The sequence below is a fragment of the Toxotes jaculatrix genome, chromosome 1, assembly GCF_017976425.1.
Source record: "Toxotes jaculatrix isolate fToxJac2 chromosome 1, fToxJac2.pri, whole genome shotgun sequence".
Lineage (NCBI taxonomy): Eukaryota > Metazoa > Chordata > Actinopteri > Toxotidae > Toxotes > Toxotes jaculatrix.
Window position 1 is genome coordinate 31576862 of NC_054394.1, and position 20728 is coordinate 31597589.

The 20728-nt window shown below is 40.7% G+C and overlaps 1 protein-coding gene across 1 annotated transcript; it reads left to right on the top strand.

Annotated features, from left to right (window-relative positions):
* Window positions 1-1660: 1660 nt before the first annotated feature.
* LOC121179772 (up-regulator of cell proliferation-like) lies at window positions 1661-20530 on the top strand. Its single transcript, XM_041034836.1, has 8 exons — window positions 1661-1771; window positions 2335-2409; window positions 2663-2737; window positions 13257-13385; window positions 13819-13836; window positions 14239-14296; window positions 14847-14921; window positions 15345-20530. The coding sequence occupies exons 5-8, from the start codon at window positions 13825-13827 to the stop codon at window positions 19625-19627; spliced, it is 4428 nt and encodes a 1475-aa protein (XP_040890770.1). The 5' UTR covers window positions 1661-1771; window positions 2335-2409; window positions 2663-2737; window positions 13257-13385; window positions 13819-13824; the 3' UTR covers window positions 19628-20530.
* The last annotated feature ends 198 nt before the right edge of the window (window positions 20531-20728 follow it).

Genomic DNA, 20728 nt, shown 5'->3' on the forward strand with positions numbered 1-20728 from the left:
AGATTGAACAAACTGTCTCAGGAAACATTTGCCCCTTTCTGGGGCAGTGGGGTTTTTCTGTTCTTTTTTCAGACAGACGTTTTCCCCCAGGTAAGACTGACACAGGTCTTTTCCAGCTTAGGTAAAAATATTCAAGCCTCTGGACTCGTATGAAAACACTCTGCTGCTTTGAATAATAATTTGTGTCTGCTGTGGCTTTTCAACGGTTCAGTTCTATGACTCCATTAAAAATCTAATAATTACATCTACTCCTCTGTCATTTCGCCAAACATCTAACTGCTGGAAACAAGATGCCTCCATTCATCATTGTATGTGCACTACATCACACATGCAGAGGTTGAACCACAGCAGGCTTCAAGACTAGCTGTAATAAAATCCTTCTCATACGGCCAAAGGTGAGCAAAGAGCACGTTTCCATCTTCAGCAGATGAACGTGAAAACAAGCATCGTTTGACGAACTCTCCACAGCTCTTCTTCTCCATCGTCAGTCCCATCAGGAGGTAACCAATCGGTAACCAGTTCATCAGAAGTAATAAAGACCTGTCCTCAGAGACAAGAACACCACAGCACAACCGCAGGTCCCTGATCTCAGCGTCATGGAGTGAGTCTGGGATCACATGAAGAGACAGAGACACTGAGACGGACTAAATCCACAGAGGAACTGAGCCAAGTTTCCCAAGATGGCAGGCACGTCCTGTTAACCTGTGTAAAATATTTGCTGCTGTCTACAATTTATGCTCAGTTTGCGAGTTTGAAGAGACAGAGACATTTTATCATTGCAATTGTGGGGTTCACCTGACTGAAGGTGATCTGGCCAGGATATATTTTTTTATTTATTTTAAACATCAGCTGCAAATGTGATGTCACATATAACAGAAGCAGTGTTTTTTTTTTTGTTCAAGGTGTTGTCAGGCTGAGTTTGTGGAGAACCAATCAAATTACAGCAGCTGTCAAATCTGAGAGGGACAGTTCAATGGTATTTACTGTAAGATGCTGCCATCCAGTGGTTTCACTGCACAACAGCATAGTTGTTCACACACACACACACGTAGTTCTATCTTAGTGATGATACCCATTGACTTAGCCTCTTACCTAACCTTAACCATCAAAACTGAATGCCTAACCCTGACCCTCGTCCAAACCCAACTCTAACCTGAACCCTGAAACTAAGACTTAACCCTCAAACAATCATTTAAGGCTGTGTGAGAAAGTGGGGACCAGCCAAAATGTCCTCACTTTCAATGGTTTAAAGTTAGTTTTGTTAAACTCAGTACTTTGTCAGGGTCTTGTAAGAAAGGTAATGAACAACACTGATTGATAACAACACACACAAAACCAGACAAACCTGCTCAAACCAACAAAGACGACCAATGCACAAACAATTTAATTTCCTTATAAGTGAGGACACACCACTTTAGCTGACAGAGAATGATTCCTCTTAGCTTCACGGAAGTAGTGAGGAAGTATGTCAACAATTTCTGAGAAACAATGTCTACAAGAGAAGAGGCTGGCAGTGATCCACATGGGTGTTTACACCGGCTGGAGAACAAAGCAAACGGTAAGAATATTTGGGGCTGCACTCAGCCAGGCTGGTTGACAGATAACGCATCAGGACGACATATTTGTCCTTGAATAAACTCGGATGGGAAAGTACAAGATAAGTCACAGAAACCTGATGTGCCGGTGCATCGAATGCTTTTGATTTCTCTGTGCAGTATAAATACCACAGCTGACACACACAGCCTCAGAGCCTGCTGAAACCTGATGTCAGGTACGTTTCAGTCAATCTTTATATGCTGCAACCAATTTACAAGTTTTACATTTGCTCTCAGTTTTACTGCCCTTTCATTAGTCAAGTGCTTTATTTTGAAAAAAGACAGACGAAGGAGGCTTTGTGTTCCATGTTCTGATTGATCTGATTTATCATTTATTTACTCTGGTGTGATAATTGTGTACCTTAAAGACAAGGAGTGTGTCACTGATAGGTGATTTCAGTGAGAGTCCAGCTCGTGGACAGTTTATAGCTTCTTTCCATTTGGTTACTATTAAGATGTGATCTTTGGGTTTGTCTTTAAGAAATCTATAAATTACACTTGTTCTTTTGTTAAAGGAGATTTAACCTGGTTTCAAGGTTGTAAAGTACCTGTATGAAATGTATGTATCCTCAAACATCAGCGTTCTATGTGTTTGTTCTGTCCAGAGTGTTTCTATAAACAGGGCAACTTTGTGTAACATACTGATTTGCAATCACTTAATAAAAGTGCAGTGATTGGTTATGTGAAAAAAACAGTGGCTCAGGGAAACTAAACAGATAATATGTATGTTTTCTTCCAGGTTTTGAAACAAATGGGAGTTAAGGGAAAATTCAGACCATGTCTACGATGAACACAGAAGGACAAGAGTTTGCCGGTAAACTACCAAACTACTAGAATACTTACACACAGACAAGTACAATATCATTTAATACTAGAGGCCATTAAAATAATTAAAAATTAATCATTAAATAAATTAATAAGCAGGGGCAAAAGATAGGGGCAAAGTTTAAAATTCTCTTACCATGACAGAGAACTGAAGTTTGATTCCAGGTCTCCAACCATAACTTACTGATCTGCAATGTTTGGTTCTGTGACACAAAAGACGTAATATGTATGTTTTCTTCCAGGTTTTGAAACACAGAGGATTTAAAGGAAAATTAAGACCATGTCTACGATGAACACAGAACGACCAGAGCTTGCAGGTATAATATAACAGTAATATAAGTCCATTCAGTCAACCTTTATGTGTGAATGTACACACAAACGCAATTTGTGAAGGGTCAAACATAGCTTCTTGTTAAGTCTAAGGATGCTCAACGTATACAAGCAACAAAAAAATGGCACTTCAGGCTCTGAGGAGAACATTTGACCAGTCTATTTGCAGAAAAGCCCAGACACTACCCAACACAGAGATGGATCATTTACCGTACCTTTTTCATGGTTTATCAAGGTAAAATTAAGGAGCAGCAATAAATTTTTTTCTGACCAGTAGTGGCACTATGGAGCAACATTTTTGTTTTTAGGTTCCAGTTTGTTTGTTTTCTGTGTTCTATTCTTCTGATCCACAGTTTATGGCGATTATGCAAAAAGAGACTTAATAATGCACTAAACAAAACAAAGATGAAGAAGCAGACTGTGAACTAATATGGATGTAAATAAAAGTATTAACAACACAAACGGATCCAGATCAAAAAGTCTGCCTATCAAAAACTCTAAATTAATGCACAGTACCAACACACAGAACATGAAAAATGTAATGATGACAACTTTTGGTTTCAGAAAGTCGCCAAGTCGTTGCTCTCACTGTAGTAATGAAATACTGTAGTTACAACGTGTAACTCTGCAAATCAAATGTACAGAATCCAAAAGGGTCGACCTGTTGTTAATTTCTGAAAATGATCTTCTCTTTCTCTTTGACAGCCCTGTTGAACTTTCTCTCCAAACTTGGACTGGAAGAATTTTATCCCAACAAGCTCACGCTTAAGTTTATCTTGGAGATAAACAAAAATAGCATTTATGAAACAGCTGTTTTATCAGTGGAGGAAATACCATGGTCTTTTCTCAGAAAACTGTTTAAAATCAATGCTGAATGCAGGCGCTGTACGCAATTAAATATCAGCCAAGATGAAAATGACGATAGCTTTGACCTAGACCTGTACACTGCAGATGACTCTGAAGAATATAATAAGGTTAACCCTCTTGACCTCATAGTAGCTCTCTTCCTTTGTGCTGACAGCTTTTTGCAACAGGAAATGGCGCTCAAGATGTCAATGTGCCAGTTTTCTCTCCCACTGCTGTTGCCTCCTGGCAACAAGAGTCAGTGTACCCTGATGCTGTGGGCTCTGAGAGACATCGTCAAAGAGTGGTGTCCACATAGTTTGTCTGAATCAAGAGGGTTTGTTGAAGACAACATTGTCCAAGCAAATATTCCGTTCTATTCCTTCGTCAGGCTCAAGAACTGCAGCTTATCAAAGTCGCAGTTTTTGAATCATGTGCTCAGCAGTGGCCAACAGAATCACAATATCTTCATACACAGAGATGTGGAAGGAGGAGCAGTTTCAAGAGCAATTGCAAATGGATTGGTAGAGGTTTGCTGGTTCCTTCCCTCTGGCAGAGAAAATTTTGACACATTTCCAGAGCCAATTGCCTTCGCAAATTTGCGAGGAGACATTTGTGAGTCACTCACACAGTTCAACTTTCTTTTTCAAGTATCAACTGCTACCTTTGTTTTCCTGGACAAAGTTGAAGAAAATGAGCACAGGATTCTGATGTCTCTTCAAGATGCTAAATCAAAACTCTTCCTACTTGTTAATCGCAAGGAAGGGAATTCAAGAGAGGACATGATGTCTGTCAAGACATTGCTGGATGAACTGGATTTACCAAATGGCAGAGTGAAGATCAAAGACTCAAGGTTAAATGTTGCAGAGTTTTCAAAGAAGCTTTGTGAAGCCATCAAGACATCCCTGTTGGATGTAAAAACCACAATAAGCATCGCAAATATGGTTGACAAAGCTGTTGAACTTGGTCTGTCCGTGGACGAAAGCAAAACTTACGAACAGAAGAAAGCAGCTGAGGAGATCATGGATGGAATTGGGGTGCGGAGTATAACACACTACAAAAAACAACAACTTCCTTTGCAAGGAGAGAATTGGAAAAGGTTAGCACAGCTAGAAAAGGAAGAGTGTAGACTGAAGAAATCTGGTGACTCAGGAATTGAAAAGTATAAATCTCAGCTGCGGGAAGAAAAACAACAAATCAAGGAAGAGCAAAGAAAATGCAAACTGTCCAAAGGAATGAAGAACTTTACTGAGTACTTAAGTACAGGTGACAAAGAGAAAAGAGATGTTTTTCTCAAATGGATGAAACTCAAGTTTAACACACATTCACGGCACAAACTGTCTGAGCTACGAAACAGATTCAAAGAGCAATGCAAGAAGAAAGATGCAAAACTCATAGCAAAGTTAGATCAGGCATTGTTGGATAGCTCTTTAGGAATAGAGCATTACATGAGAGAGATGGGACTGATCTATGAAGTTTCCTTACAATCACAAACCAGTGTTAATGAAATGTCTTGTCTCCCTGGTCTGGCTGCTGAAATGCTGTTGGATGGATATCCTTTAGAGCTCTTGGATGGAGATGCTTCCAACATCCCAGAGAGATGGGTGACTGATGTGCTGATGGAGCTTCACAAGAAGGTTGGAGAGAAGAGCAGACTCTTGGTACTGACTGTGTTGGGCGTTCAAAGTACCGGGAAGTCAACGCTCCTCAACACCATGTTTGGAGTGCAGTTCCCTGTCAGCAGTGGCAGATGCACGAGAGGAGCTTTCATGCTCTTCCTCAAAGTTGGAGCGGACATACAAAGTGACTTGAATCTCGACTTCATTGTCCTCATTGACACTGAGGGTCTTAAGTCTCCCGATCTGGCACAACTAGAGGACAGTTACGAGCATGACAATCAACTGGCAACCTTTGTCATTGGCTTGAGTGATGTCACCATTATCAACATCGCAATGGAAAACCTGACCGAAATGAAAGATGTCTTGCAAATTGCAGTTCATGCATTCTTGAGAATGAAGCAAATTGGAAAAAAGCCAGTTTGTCATTTTGTACACCAGAATGTTGCTGCAGTTTCAGCTCATACCAGGAACATGACAGAAAGAAAGAATCTCTTGGACCAGCTCAATGAAATGACTCAAATTGCTGCCCAAATGGAAAAGCAGCATTCTATTAAAGCATTCACAGATGTGCTGGACTATGACATGGAAAAGAACAACTGGAACATCTCAGGACTCTGGCATGGAACCCCACCGATGGCACCAGTAAACACAGGTTACAGTGAAGCTGTAGCTGATTTCAAGAAAAATCTTTTGGATGCAGTGAAAAGTGACAGACACACTGAAGCCTCACAGATCCCAGAGTTTCTAGAATGGATGAGAAATCTGTGGAAAGCAGTAAAATATGAGAACTTCATCTTTAGTTTCAGAAACACTCTTGTGGCTCATGCCTATGACAACTTGTGCAAAGAGTTCAATCAGTGGGAATGGGAGTTCAGAAAAGAGATTCTCTCCTGGAAAGCAGAAGCAGAGTTAGAAATCTTAAATGCTGACAATGACTCTGGGGTGGAAACTTGGAACAGAGTAGTTGGAACAAAAAAATCTGAGGTGTCAAACAAAATATCAGACCAGCAAACAATAATGAAGGAGAAACTCTGCGACTACTACAAAATGGCAGGCAGACGTGTACATCTGATAGAGAAATACAAAGGTGACTTTGTCAACAGTATCAACAGCCTTGCAAAAGAGATTCAACACTCTGTCAACACTGAACTGGATTGCATCCTTGAACTAAAAATAAATTCAAAAAAGGTTCAGGACATTCAGAGAGAATACAGAGGAGTCATTGAAGAGCGGGTCATGAAGCTCCTGGGTGACTGCAAAGAGTCCAGACTGACCAATCAACAGCTGACAGGTGAATTCGAAAAGATGTGGGCTGAAGCCACTGTAAATGTCTCTGGCCTGAAAGAGCGAGATATTGCAGCATGTGTCCTGAAGCAACTGAGAAAAAGTTTCTCAAATCTTAATGTCAATGAGATACTACAGAACATTGGAGACCTAAAAGAAATGGGGAGGAGTCCATTTCAAACCAGAAGTGATCATGTAGACTCCTTTTTGGAAAAGATACATTTGTGGAGAGGACATTTACAGGGCTTTGCAGACAGTGTCATTGAGTCTTGTAAACGGCTTATACTTGATAAAGTAAAGACAAATGGAGATTACCAAGACTCTTTCACAAAAGACCTTCTTGAAGAAGTTGATAAATTCCTTGCACAAAGCTACAAACAAAACAAAACAAATACACAGTTTGAGATTGATCTGAAACTTCACATCTGTGGCATTGCCTCAAGAGAATTTCTGAAAATGCACAAGAAATTCTTGTCCGATAACAATCCTCACACTGAGCTGGAAAAATACAAGACTCAGTACCTATCAGACTTTCTTGATTTATACAATAAGCAAGATCACAGCCAACGCAAAGCAAATGATTTTGTCCGGGTTTGTATCAAACCTGCTGTGAAACAGTTCATCAGTAAATCGTTGGGAGTGGACATTGTGGATGAAATTTTGGCAAGTTGCCATTCAGCTGAGTATGGTTCTCGCTCATTTTTCCAGTACAACATTCAGAAAGAGATGCTGCAAAAGGAAGATTTCAACAGTTTTGTCAAGTACATTTGTAACTATGAAGTATATGTTAAGGATTGGATATTTCAGCACATTGTGCAACAGATGTCACAGGACAAGACTTTGTGCAAACTGAAGAACAAGAATCTGCAGGTCATAGTTCACAAGGTCACAGAAGCATTGAAAGAGGCCACAAAAGAAAAGGACGGAACTCTGCTGCCCGACAACAAGGAGAGCATCACAAAGCTCATCAGCAACTTGCGCCAGCATTTGACTAAAGACATCTTGATTTCAGTGGAGGCTGAAAAAACCACCTTGTTTCAAATCAAAAGCACTTGTCATGTGTTTAGAAAGAACCTCATCAAATCACTGAGTGAAATGAAGGAGCAGCTTCAGGAGGAATTCTCAAACTCTGAAAACATCTCTGAGACTCTGAACAAACTTCCAACCAAACCACAGGACGAGCTTTTCAAGCGGGTGTTTGGTTGTGGAGAACGATGCCCATTTTGTAAAGTTCCTTGTGATGCTGGAGGCAAAGAACACAAGCAACATCATGCAGCTGTGCATCGGCCACAAGGTCTTTGTAATTTCACTCATGGTGGCACTAACAAGATGGTTGAAACACTGTGTACAACTGATGTGCAAAGTAATCGTGAATTTAGAAACTCAGACACCAAAAGAAAGTGGTGTCCTTACAAGGACTACACCACGTACTATCCAGACTGGCACATTCCTCCAGATCCCACCATAGAGGCATCTGACTACTGGAAATATGTCCTGGTACGATACAATGACAGATTTGCTAAAAACTACAAGGCCAAGCCAGCTGATGTTCCTGAGGCCTGGAGGAGTATCACAAAGGAACAAGCACTGAAAGGTTTGAAAGATGCCTTCAACATAAAGTGAACAAGATACAATCCTGAAAAAAATCTTTAAACAAAACAACATTCAAACATACAAAACTTTTCATATACAAATGCAAAAAAAAAAAAGATCAAAAGGACACAGGGACTGAACATATTAGGGAATTCAGTCAAATTAAAGGAGGATAAGTACTGTCTAAAAAAATAATCAGCTTGACTGAACCATCATTTTCATTGTTTTTGTTTTTGGCTTTTTACTTTTATTTTTTCATTTGTTCATTTTGTTGGTATGTGTCTGCTGTGCAACACTTGAGATGCTGATGGTAAACCTGATGATGATGTACAATAAGTACCACATGAAAAAAAGGATTTTGTTTTATGATATTCTTTTTGATGTTTTTGGTTTTTGATTATGAAACGTTTTTGTTTTTATTTTATTTTTTATCTGCATGATATTGATGATGATGATGATAATGGGATTCACTACAGAGATGTTTAATGCTGGATATGTGAGCATAGTTTTAGCTTCACAGTTGGTTTTCTATTGCTGACCTGCAAAACAATGTTTTTAAAAAAACAAGTGTATTTGATACCAGTTTGTAAATAACACTGATAGAAATGACTTTTGGTGCTGACTTGCTTTGTTTTGTTTTTTTTTGTTTTTTTTTGGGGGGGGGGGTGTTTTGTTTTGTTTGTTTTTTTTTGTGTTTTTTTTTTGTTTTTTTTTTTGTTTTTTTTTTTACACAGATGAAGTTAAACAAATTAACAAAGATTTTGTTATTTTATTATATCTTATTATTTTCTTGTGTGTGTGTGTGTGTTGTTGTTTTTGATGGTTCCAAAAAGAATTTTAATCATTTGTCCAGTTACACAACTCTGTACATTATGACAGGTACTAAAGATTATGATGCTGATGATGATTTTATTATAGTTACGTGCATAATGACCACTGATGATGATGATATATGTGAAAAATGTTCTTTAATAAATACACTGAAAATTACAGCTTAAAGCGACTATAAGCAAATGACAACATGAAAACAATGAGAGTTGAATAAACTTGACCCAGTAGCAACATTCACATTAGAAATATGGTTCACTCTTGTTAAACGACTGCAAATGGGAAATTCCCAGAAATTATTAAGATGGATAGCCCTAGACAGTGACTTCGAGCTGGGGAGGCATGACATGTGGATGGAAAAAGGCTTGACTGCATTTTGTATGGTAGTTAAAAATAACATGATGAGGAGTTTTCAGGAACTTAAAAACATGTTTTCCTAAAGGAATCAAGATCTCTTTCGATATCTTCAAATAATATATAAACTATAATAAAGTAATCAAAGATGCAGTGAATAATAATCCAGTGGTAGATATATTGTGCCGCGCCTATTTTCAAAAGGCAACCAGGATTATCTCAAAGCCTATCTACAGCCTGATGCGGAGTCTAAATAATACATCATTTTATGTAAAAGCAAAGCCATACATAGGGAAGATCAATATTTGACCAAGATCCTATTAACAGCAGCAAGGAAGGCCATAACAAGACACTGGCTTAAGCTTGATCCACCAGAGTACCCAGATTGGACAGGAATAGTCCAAGAGATTTTTCTAATGGAGAAAATGACATATAGTTTAAGACTCAGGGAACATGATTTCTATAAAAAATGGAGTAAGTGGACACGATACACTTCCTAAGCCAATTACCAAACTAATTACTCACATTGAGAGCTTGAATTACACAGATCCAAATACAGATAATAACATCCAAGCACTGTGAGGACTTGTGTATATATATGTATGTGTACATGTAGAGATCTGGATTGTGCTCGCTTGCTTTGCTTAGCGCTGTGGTCTTCTCCTCCCCCTTGAAGTTCATTTTTTGTTCTATGTTGGAAAAAAGGGCTAAGTGCCCTGGTAGGGTAGGTAGGGCAAACAAGTCCTGGGGGACGGGTCACACCAAGAGAGGTTCAGAAGCCTCCTATGACTAGAATTGCAACAAGGTCAGTTACGTCGGCCGGCATGGCACAGCCGGGACCTCACCCTGGAGCACGCATGCAAACGCCTGGTGGCCGGACCTCTCCCTACGGGGCCCAGCCGGGCAGAGCCCGATGGAGCGACATGGGGCCGTCCTCCCGTGGACCCACCACCTGCAGGAGGAACCGTAGGGGCCGGTGCATTGTGAATCGGGCGGTGGACTAGGGCAGGGGCCTTGGCGACCCGATCTCTGGACACAGAAACTGGCTCTTGGGACACGGAATGGAACCTCACTGGGGGGGAAGGAGCCTGAGCTTGTGCGATAACGACTAGAAATAGTCGGGCTCACCTCCACGCACAGTCTGGGCTCTGGAACCCAACTCCTTGAGAGAGGCTGGACTCTCTTCTACTCTGGAGTCGCCCGTGGTGAGAGGTGGCGGGCTGGTGTAGGCTTGCTTATAGCTCCCCAGCTCAGCTGCCATGTGTTGGCGTTTTCCACAGTGAATGAGAGGGTTGCCTCCCTGCGCCTTCAGGTCGGGGGGAGGTCTCTCATTGTTGTTTCGGCATATGGGCCGAACGGCAGTATAGAGTACCAGGCTTCCTTGGAGTCTCTGGGAGGGGTACTGGATGGTGCTCCGACCGGGAACTCTGTCATTCTACTGGGCGACTTCAATGCTCACGTGGGCAGCGACAGTGACACCTGGAGGGGCGTGATTGGCAGGGGCGTGATTGGCAGGAACAGCCTCCCCGATCAGAACCCGAATGGTGATCTGTTGTTGGACTTGGACTGTGCTCGTCGTAGTTTGTCCATAACGAACACCATGTTCAGACATAAGGGTATCTATCAGTGCACCAGGACACCCTAGGCCGAACGTCAATGATCGACTTCGCGGTCGTGTCGTTTGGCCTTCGGCCGTATATCTTGGACACTCGGGTAAAGAGAGGGGCTGAGCTGTCAACTCATCACCACCTGGTGGTGAGTTGGATCCTCCAGATACAGAGGGAGGCTGGGGACATTGAGTCTGAGTGGACCATGTTCTCTGCCTCCATTGTCAATGCGGTCGTAAGGTCTCCGGTGCCTGTCGTGGCGGTAATCCCCGAACCCGGTGGTGGACACCGGAAGTAAGGGATGCCATCAAGCTGAAGAAGGAGTCCTATTGGACCTGGTTGGCTTGTGGGACTCCCGGGGCAGCTGACAGGTACCAACAGGCCAAGAGTGCTCGGTTTCTGTACGACGGGAGCAGGAGCTTGGTTTACATTGCCAGCAGTAAGTCAGACCTGTTTCCAATGCATGTTGGACTCCGACAGGACTGCCCTTTTTCACCAGTTCTGTTCAGAATTTTTATGGACAGGATTTCTAGGCGCAGCCAGGGGCCGGAGGGAGTCCAGTTTGGGGACCACAGGATTTCATCTCTGCTTTTTGTGGATGTTGTTGGCTGCGTCAAGCCAGGACCTTCAGCATGTACTGGGGCAGTTTGCAGCCGAGTGTGAAGCGGCTGGGATGACAATCAGCACCTCCAATTCCGAGGCCATGGTTCTCAACCGGAAAAGGGTGGCTTGCCCTCTCTAGGTTGGAGGAGAGTTAATGCCTCAAGTGGAGGAGTTTAAGTATCTTGGGGCCTTGTTCACAAGTGGGGGAAGGACAGAACGTGAGATTGACAGGAGGATCGGTGCAGCTTCCGCAGTAATGCGGTCAATGTACCGGGTCCGTCGAGTTTACCGATCAATCTATGTTCCTACTCTCACCTGTGGACATGACCTTTGGGTCATGACCGAAAGGACAAGATCTCAGATACAAGCAGCCGAAATGAGTTTCCTCCGCAGGGTGGCTGGGCACTCCCTTAGAGGAGCCAGTTGAGCTGGCTCAGGCATCTATTTTGGATGCCCCCTGGACGCCTCCCGGGGAAGGTGTTCCAGACATGTCCCACTGGGAGGAGGCCCCGGGGAAGACCTAGGACACGCTGGAGGGACTATGTCTGTCATCTGGCCTGGGAACACCACAGGGTTCCCCCGTAAGAGCTGTAAGAAGTGTCTGGGGAAAGGGAAGTCCGGGCGTCCCTGCTTAGACGGCTGCCCCTGCGACCCGGCCCCGGATAAGTGGATGAAGATGAAGATGAACATGTTGGGGGGAAAAACCAATAAAAAATTAAATGTCAAAAAAAAAAAAAAAGAAAGAAAGAAAAGAAAGAAAACAATGAGAGTTTGTATTTTGTTAATTGAGTTTATATTCATGATATAAACTAAAAAAGACTTGATAATCAGCTGTGGCTTTACACCCGTTTTCACTACTTTATTACATGGAAAAATAACTTTTAAATAAAATGGAAAAAAACTAACATGTACATGTATTTCAATGTGGCACAATTTTGAATAATGAAAACAGCCTTTAAAAAAATTGATGATTTTTCTTGTAATTCATGTATGAATGTTACATCACCTGATTAGTGTAAGTTTATTTACAGACTTTGGTGATTTGAAGTTCAAAAAATGTCTTAGTTCAAATTCAGTGAAAATTTTTAAACATCTTTTTAACATTTTTAAATTTTGCTCATCAGCACTTAATGACCATGTTTCAACGAACAGTAAATTTACAGTCACTGAGTTGCTGTTTAAACACATTAGTATTAAAGGCAAATTCTTCCTTTTAAACTACATTTAGTCCAGTTTTTAAATCTTAAAGTCTTTTCAGCAGCACAACAGTCATCCTGACTCTGAACTATGACAGTTTGTCAGAATGATATGTTAGGAATGTTCCATCAGTGTGACCAGTCACCGTGTGAGAAATGCTTCTTCATAGATCGTCGTTTATAAAGCTTCATACAGATGTATGTTTTCTTTATTTTTAATGTATTTACAGCAACTCCTACAGTAATGTACAGTAAATGTTTCAGTGCTGGGAACAGCCTGATGGCCTGACAGTTGCCTTAATGTTCACAGAGGGGATGGAGAGAAACTCAGGGTTTGTAGAAGAAAAGCTGTCAGCGAGTGAGTTAGGTTCACAGAGTAAATTGGCACAGTTACTGATTCAGAGTTAAAGTAATCTCTGTTTCTGGAACTAAAAATTTTCCCCATACCAGTCAACTGTAATACACCAGCTGTGGTTCCCCAGGACTCACCGAGCTGGTTGGTGAAGGCGTTGGCGTGGTCTGGGTGTTTTCAGCATAACTGTGAACTATTAATGGAACGTGAATCTTCGTTTGTTGCAGAATGTTGCTGAGAGTTAATTGGACGTTCTCGGTTACACGCACAGAAAACGAGAACAAGCTTGTGCAGGGAAGGACGCTCTGGTTATTTGGCTTCTCCCTTCTCTATCACAGCTCGTACGTGCAGTACAGGTACGGTACTTCTTTGTGTTTTATAAACAGACGAGGCACAATTAGTTTCAAATCAGCAAGTTAATTTGTAATTATTTATTTTAGCACCTTATTTCATAATTTCATTGTCATTACTACAATAATAATCAACGTGAATAATATTGAAATATGTTAACATTTGTTTTAATCAATCATTTGTTGACTTAAAGCAAATGTTAACTTTTTGTCTATGTTGTTGTATCTGTGATGTTTATGAAACAAAAAGAAAAGCCGGTCACACAGCCATCCATGACAAGATGATCTTGTAGGGAAAGAAAAAAAAACAGTGCAGGCTATAAAAACATTAGTCAGCAGAGAGGTATTCATTTGACAGTTCATTGCCTGGGGACATTGCCTCACCCACAACAATTAAAAAAAATATATGGGGAAACAAAACCATGTGAGTGATTTTCAGAGGCCGATGCTCCAGAAGGTGACTTTAAACATTTTTGTAAATTTTGTCATTTGTGCTTATTGTAAACTGAAAACCATTTTGGGAGTTTCTGATTTTGTCTAAGATCAGCCATGCTCTCCAGTACAGTTGCAAGTACAAAAACCATGGGATAAAGAGAGATTTGATTTCTTACTTGAAGACATATTATTGAACTTAATTTTTTTTGCCAGGTGAGTTTGTGAGTCCAGTCTGTGTCACACTTCGTTCAAGAAGCATTAGCAAAGCTACACCGCCAAACTAAAATTGAAGGACATATGCTGTTATTGTCTACTCAAATCTCTGTTATTGATTTCACTGTATGGTCAAGTATTTTATCTTTAAAAATTACTGGTGCTATTAAATGAAAGAGATTAATTTGTTTCTTCGTGCTTTTATGTGCAGATGAATGAAGAAAAAATTCAGACCACATCTACAATGGAGCCAAGAACAAGTGCAGCAGGTACACCCACTTACATTTCTTTTTAGTTATTCTATCTGAGATATGAGAGTTAAAACATTTTGAAATTTAAAAACAGGTTTAATAGTAAAACAGGTTGTAAAGGAAAAAAAAAAAGATTTACTTTTTGTGGAACCCCAAATTGTTCAAAATTAAATAAATCAATGGTAAATGGACTGCATTCATGTTCAATTGAGGTCCTACTATCCACACACATTCATGCAGCAGTTTTTCTGAGGGGACAGCCCCTTGGTTCCAATGTATCACATTTTCAAGTTGTCCGTCCCTCGCATTCTCTTGAAACCAATATCCCAGGAATGCCTGGAGGGAACACATACAAACAAACAGAAAGAAATCCTATGCACCATTGAGATGATGCATAGTTACATCAAAGACAAAGCACCTGAATCCTTTTGAGATTTTCACACTGACATTGCACCTAACTGTGTCCAGTTAGCAGAGTAAGGACTTGAGCAGTGTTTTGGATTGACAAGTATGTATTTTTGTGGTAATGGTTCTATCAAACTAAAACCAAATACATTTGTGTGTTTAGGTTCGAAAGAGCAGGCAAATGAAGAGAAAAGTCAGACCTCGCTGACAGTGGACACAAAAGAACAGGAACCTGCAGGTACACACCCACGCAAATTATATTCATTTCAGTCAGACACATGTGACTGTTACAGCAAGATTATGTGGAAAAGGCTCTAATTGTTGAGGAAGTTCGTAAAAAATCTGAGTAGCAATTTGGATTCTGCTGAGAAAGCTAATCCCCCTCCATAAACACATGGGGTGGTGGAGGGAGCTGCAGCAGCAAACGGTGTTGGTGTGAGCGTTATAGTAATGGTACAGTCAGACTAAAATCCACCACATGTGGTGTAGCCAAAAGAGTGGGTAGAGTTGTACACATAACATCTGTATTGTGTGTATTTTGTATATGTGTGTGTGTGTGTGTGTGTGTGTGAGCATATGTATAAAGACATTCACACACACAAAACCAAGAGGGCTGCCTGTTGTCCGTTTCTAAAAATGATCCTTTCTCTCTCTTTGACAGCCCTGTTGAACTTTCTCTCCAAACTTGGACTGGAGAAATTTTATCCTAACAAGCTCACACTTCAGTTTATCTTGGAGATCAACAAAAATAGTATAAATGAAGAACCTGTGTCATCGGTAGAGGAAATACCATGGTCTTTTCTCAGAAAACTATTCAAAGTCAATGCAAAATGCAGGAGCTGTACACAGTTATCAAACACTATTGAGGAAAATGATTATCTGTTTGAACTGGACCTTAACACTGCAGATGACTCTGAAGAATATAATAAGGTTAACCCTCTTGACCTCATAGTAGCTCTCTTCCTTTGCGCTGACAGCTTTTTGCAACAGGAAATGGCGCTCAAGATGTCAATGTGCCAGTTTTCTCTCCCACTGCTGTTGCCCCCTGGCAACAAGAGTCAGTGTACCCTGATGCTGTGGGCTCTGAGAGACATCGTCAAAGAGTGGTGTCCACATGGTTTGTCTGAATCAAGAGGGTTTGTTGAAGACAACATTGTCCAAGCAAATATTCCGTTCTATTCCTTCGTCAGGCTCAAGAACTGCAGCTTATCAAAGTCCCAGCTTTTGAATCATGTGCTCAGTCCTGGCCAACAGAATCGCAGTATCTTCATACACAGAGATGTGGAAGGAGGAGCAGTCAAAAGAAAAGTTGCAAATGGATTGGTAGAGGTTTGCTGGCACCTTCCCTGTGGTACTGAAAATCTGGACATTTTTCCAAAACCAGTTGCATTCGTGAATTTGCGAGGAGACATTTGTGAGTCACTCACACAGTTCAACTTTCTTTTTCAAGTATCAACTGCTACCTTTGTTTTCCTGGACAAAGTGGAAGAAAATGAGCACAGGATTCTGACGTCTCTTCAGGATGTTAAATCCAAACTCTTCCTACTTGTTAATCGCAAGGAAGGGAATTCAAGAGAGAACATGACATCTGTCAAGACATTGCTGGATGAATTGGATTTACCAAACAGCTGCGTCAAAAGCAAAGACTCGAGGGTAAATGTTGCAGAATTCTCGAAAAAGGTTTGCACAGTCATCAAGACATTGCTAACAGCTGAAACCACCAACATCGAAAATATGGTCGACAAAGCTGTTGAACTTGGTTTTTCTGTGGATGAGTGCAAAGGCAATGACCAAAAAAAAGCAGCTGAGGAATTTTTGAATGAAATTGGTGAGCAGCCCATAACAGGCTACAAAAAACAGCAACTTCCACTGCAAGGAGAGAACTGGAAAAGATTATCGCAGTTAGATATGGAAGAATGTAGGCTGAAAAAAGCTGGCAGCCTAGAACTAGAAGAAAATAAATCTCAGCTTGGGGAAGAAAAACAAAAAATTAGGAATGAGCTAAGTGAAGGCGAATCCACAGCTATGAAGACTTTCATTGAACACTTATCTAAACATGACAAAGAGAAAAGAGATTTTTTTCTCAAATGGATGAAACTCAAGCTTAATGGCCATTCACGGAACAAACTGTCTGAGCTACGAAACAGATTCAAAGAGCAATGCAAGAAGAAGGATGCAAAACTCATAGCAGAGTTAGATCAGGCATTGTTGGATAGCTCTTTAGGAATAGAGCATTACATGAGAGAGATGGGACTGATCTATGAGTTCTCCAGAGCCAGCTCAGCAAAAACTGTTGATGAACTGTCCCGTCTCCCTGGTCTGGCTGCTGAAATGCTGTTGGACGGATATCCTTTAGAGCTCTTGGATGGAGATGCTTCCAACATCCCAGAGAGATGGGTGACTGATGTGCTGATGGAGCTTCACAAGAAGGTTGGAGAGAAGAGCAGACTCTTGGTACTGACTGTGTTGGGCGTTCAAAGTACCGGGAAGTCAACGCTCCTCAACACCATGTTTGGAGTGCAGTTCCCTGTCAGCAGTGGCAGATGCACGAGAGGAGCTTTCATGCTCTTCCTCAAAGTTGGAGCGGACATACAAAGTGACTTGAATCTCGACTTCATTGTCCTCATTGACACTGAGGGTCTTAAGTCTCCCGATCTGGCACAACTAGAGGACAGTTACGAGCATGACAATCAACTGGCAACCTTTGTCATTGGCTTGAGTGATGTCACCATTATCAACATCGCAATGGAAAACCTGACCGAAATGAAAGATGTCCTGCAAATTGCTGTTTATGCATTACTGAGAATGAAGAGAACTGATAAAAAGCCAGTTTGTCATTTTGTAGGACTCTGGCACGGAACCCCACCGATGGCACCAGTAAACACAGGTTACAGTGAAGCTGTAGCTGATTTCAAGAAAAATCTTTTGGACACAATTTTTTGGAAAAGTGACAGACGCACCGAAGCCTCACAGATCCCAGAGTTTCTAGAATGGATGAGAAATCTGTGGAAAGCAGTGAAAAATGAGGACTTCGTCTTCAGTTTCAGAAACAGTCTTGTAGCTCATGCCCTCAACCAACTTTGCAAGGACTTCAGCCAATGGGAATGGGAGTTCAGAAAAGTGATTCTCTCCTGGCAGACAGAGGCAGAGTTAGAAATCTTAATTGTGTCCAAGGAGTCTGACATCCACACCTGGAACAGTCTAGTTACATCAAAAAAATCGGATGGTTTAGAAAAAGTCGAAGCACAAGAGAGAAAAATCAAGGAAAAACTTAATGACTACTACAGAAGACAAGACAGAGATGTAAATCTGATTGAGCCCTACATCAAAGATATTTTTCAAAGTATCAACAATCTTGCAGATGAAATCAAACAGTCTCTGATCAATAAACTAGATTTTCTGAGTAAATCCCATAGTGACGTGATGACTCTCCTGAAAGACTGTACACCGTGCACGGCGTTGTCTGATGAACAGCTGACAGAGAAGTTTGAAAAGATATGGACTGGAGTTATCAATCAGGATACACATGACCTTGAAAGCCTACAAGGAACAGGTGACGTTTCTTTTGAGGTCAAACGTAAACATCAACTTGGCAGCAAAGAAGACCAAAAAACTGACCTGGAGAGGTTAGCAGAGAGAATCAATGAGTCTTGTACACAGTTTGTGCTTGATAAAGCAAAGACAAACACAGATTACAATGATGGATTTACAGAAGAACTCCTGGGAAAAATTGACAAATCCCTTCAAGAAAACTGCAAATGTTGGCAAGACAAGTTTGAGACTGACCTGAAACTACACATATGCGGCACTGCATCAAGAGAATTCCTCAAAATGTACAAAAACAACAAGAAGTCAGACTATCTCGATCAGTACAAACAGAGAGAGCATTGCCAAGGCAAAGCAAATGATTTTGTCCGGGTTTGTATCAAACCTGCTGTCGAAGACTACATCAGTAAATCACTGGGAGAGGACATTGTGAATGAAATTTTGACAAGTTGCCCTTGCACAGGGTACAGTTCATTTTTCCAGTACAACATTCAGAAGGAGATGCTGCAAAAGGAAAACTTCAAAAGTTTTGCGAAGTACATTTGTAACTATGAAGTATATGTTAAGGATTGGATATTTCAGCACATTGTGCGACAGATGTCACAGGACAAGACTTTGTGCAAACTGAAGAACAAGAATCTGCAGGTCATAGTTCACAACGTCACAGAAGCATTGAAAGAGGCCACAAAAGAAAAGGACGGCACTCTGCTGCCCGACAACAAGGAGAGCATCACAAAGCTCATCAGCAACTTGCGCCAGCATTTGACTAAAGACATCTCGATTTCAGTGGAGGCTGAAAAAACCACCTTGTTTCAAATCAAAAGCACTTGTCATCCATTTATCAGCAGCCTCAATATTTCAATAAAGGACTTAAAAGAACAACTTCAGGAGGAATTGTCAAACTCTGAAGACATCACTGAGACTCTGAACAAGCTTCCAACCAAACCACAGGACGAGCTTTTCAAGCGGGTGTTTGGTTGTGGAGAACGATGTCCATTTTGTAAAGTTCCTTGTGATGCTGGAGGCAAAGAACACAAGCAACATCATGCAGCTGTGCATCGGCCACAAGGTCTTGGCAGAGTAATCATTAACGGGAGCAGGCAGCTGGTTGAAAGACTGTGTACAACTGATGTGCAAAGTAACTGTGTATTTAGAAATACACGAACTAAATGGGAGTGGCATCCTTACAAGGACTACACCACGTACTATCCAGACTGGCACATTCCTCCAGATCCCACCATAGAGGCATCTGACTACTGGAAATATGTCCTGGTACGATACAATGACAGATTTGCTAAAAAATACAAAGCCAAGCCAGCTGATGTTCCTGAGGCCTGGAGGAGTATCACAAAGGAACAAGCACTGAAAGGTTTGAAAGATGCCTTCAACATAAAGTGAACAAGATACAATCCTGAAAAGAATCTTTAAACAAAACAACATTCAAATATGTAAAAATGGGAATTCAGCAGAACAATCAGTCAAATTAAAAGAGGATCAAAGAAGATCAAATGTTTTATGTTTTTTTTTCTTTTGTTTTTTTACATTTTTCATAATGACTAGTTTCCACAATAATGTAAAATGTTTTGACACAAGAATAGTAATTTTTCTTTTTCTTTTTTCATATTTCTGTACCGCTTTGTGCATAATAACCATAATGATGATGATGATAAAGGGAATTTACTACAGAGACCATATGGAAAAAATGGATGTTTAATACTGGATACGTAAGCATAGTTTTAGCCTTACAGTTGTTTTTCTATTGCTTGCCTGCAGTCAGTGAATAACAAACGATGATACAAATGACTCTTGGTGTCATTAAACAAATCACAAAGAAGCTGAAACCACAGAAACAGATACTCAGACTTTTAAATACTTCATACATTTGTTCTTGTTTGTGAAAATGATGATGTACACACTCTGTACCATGAAGTGCAAAGAGCAGGTGATGAAATGCTTTGTAAAATGTGTTGTACTTGTGTTCTCACATCTCAACTTGCTACAATGAAAAAGTGATTTTTACTTTTTGATGGACAATGTGTTGAAAAATTAACAAAGGTGAAATAGTTTTGTTTCCTATGACTACTCATTTTTTGTGTTCAGGTTCTAAAGATTATGATGCTGATGCTGTTGATGATGATGATGATGAAGTACACAGGCCATGTCAAACAGCGCATTTTTACTGTTTTATTTCTAACTGGTACATGCAAAACATTTTTATATTGTAACATGTATTTAACAAATATCAGTGAGCGATCAGTCCAAGACAAATGAGTTAAACAAACTTCAATAAAGTTGAAAAGCTGAAAATGTTGTTGTGTTTGATAATATTTTCTGAGTTTGACGTGGGGCATGTACCTCTACTGAACAGGTACCTGTCTACTGAATGTTAATGCTGTTAATATGCATTTACGGTATGTTGTATTTCAAAGAAGAGTAAAGGTTATCAATAGTGTAAATACACAACACAGCCCTACCACTAAGAAGAACAGTGACACAGTT

What these genes read in the sequence shown, in the direction of transcription:
- LOC121179772 (XM_041034836.1), top strand. An exon ending in GCCAAGAACAAGTGCAGCAG is followed by an intron (nt 14,297 to 14,846) that starts GTACACCCACTT and finishes TTGTGTGTTTAG; the next exon opens with GTTCGAAAGAGCAGGCAAAT. An exon ending in AAAAGAACAGGAACCTGCAG is followed by an intron (nt 14,922 to 15,344) that starts GTACACACCCAC and finishes TCTCTTTGACAG; the next exon opens with CCCTGTTGAACTTTCTCTCC.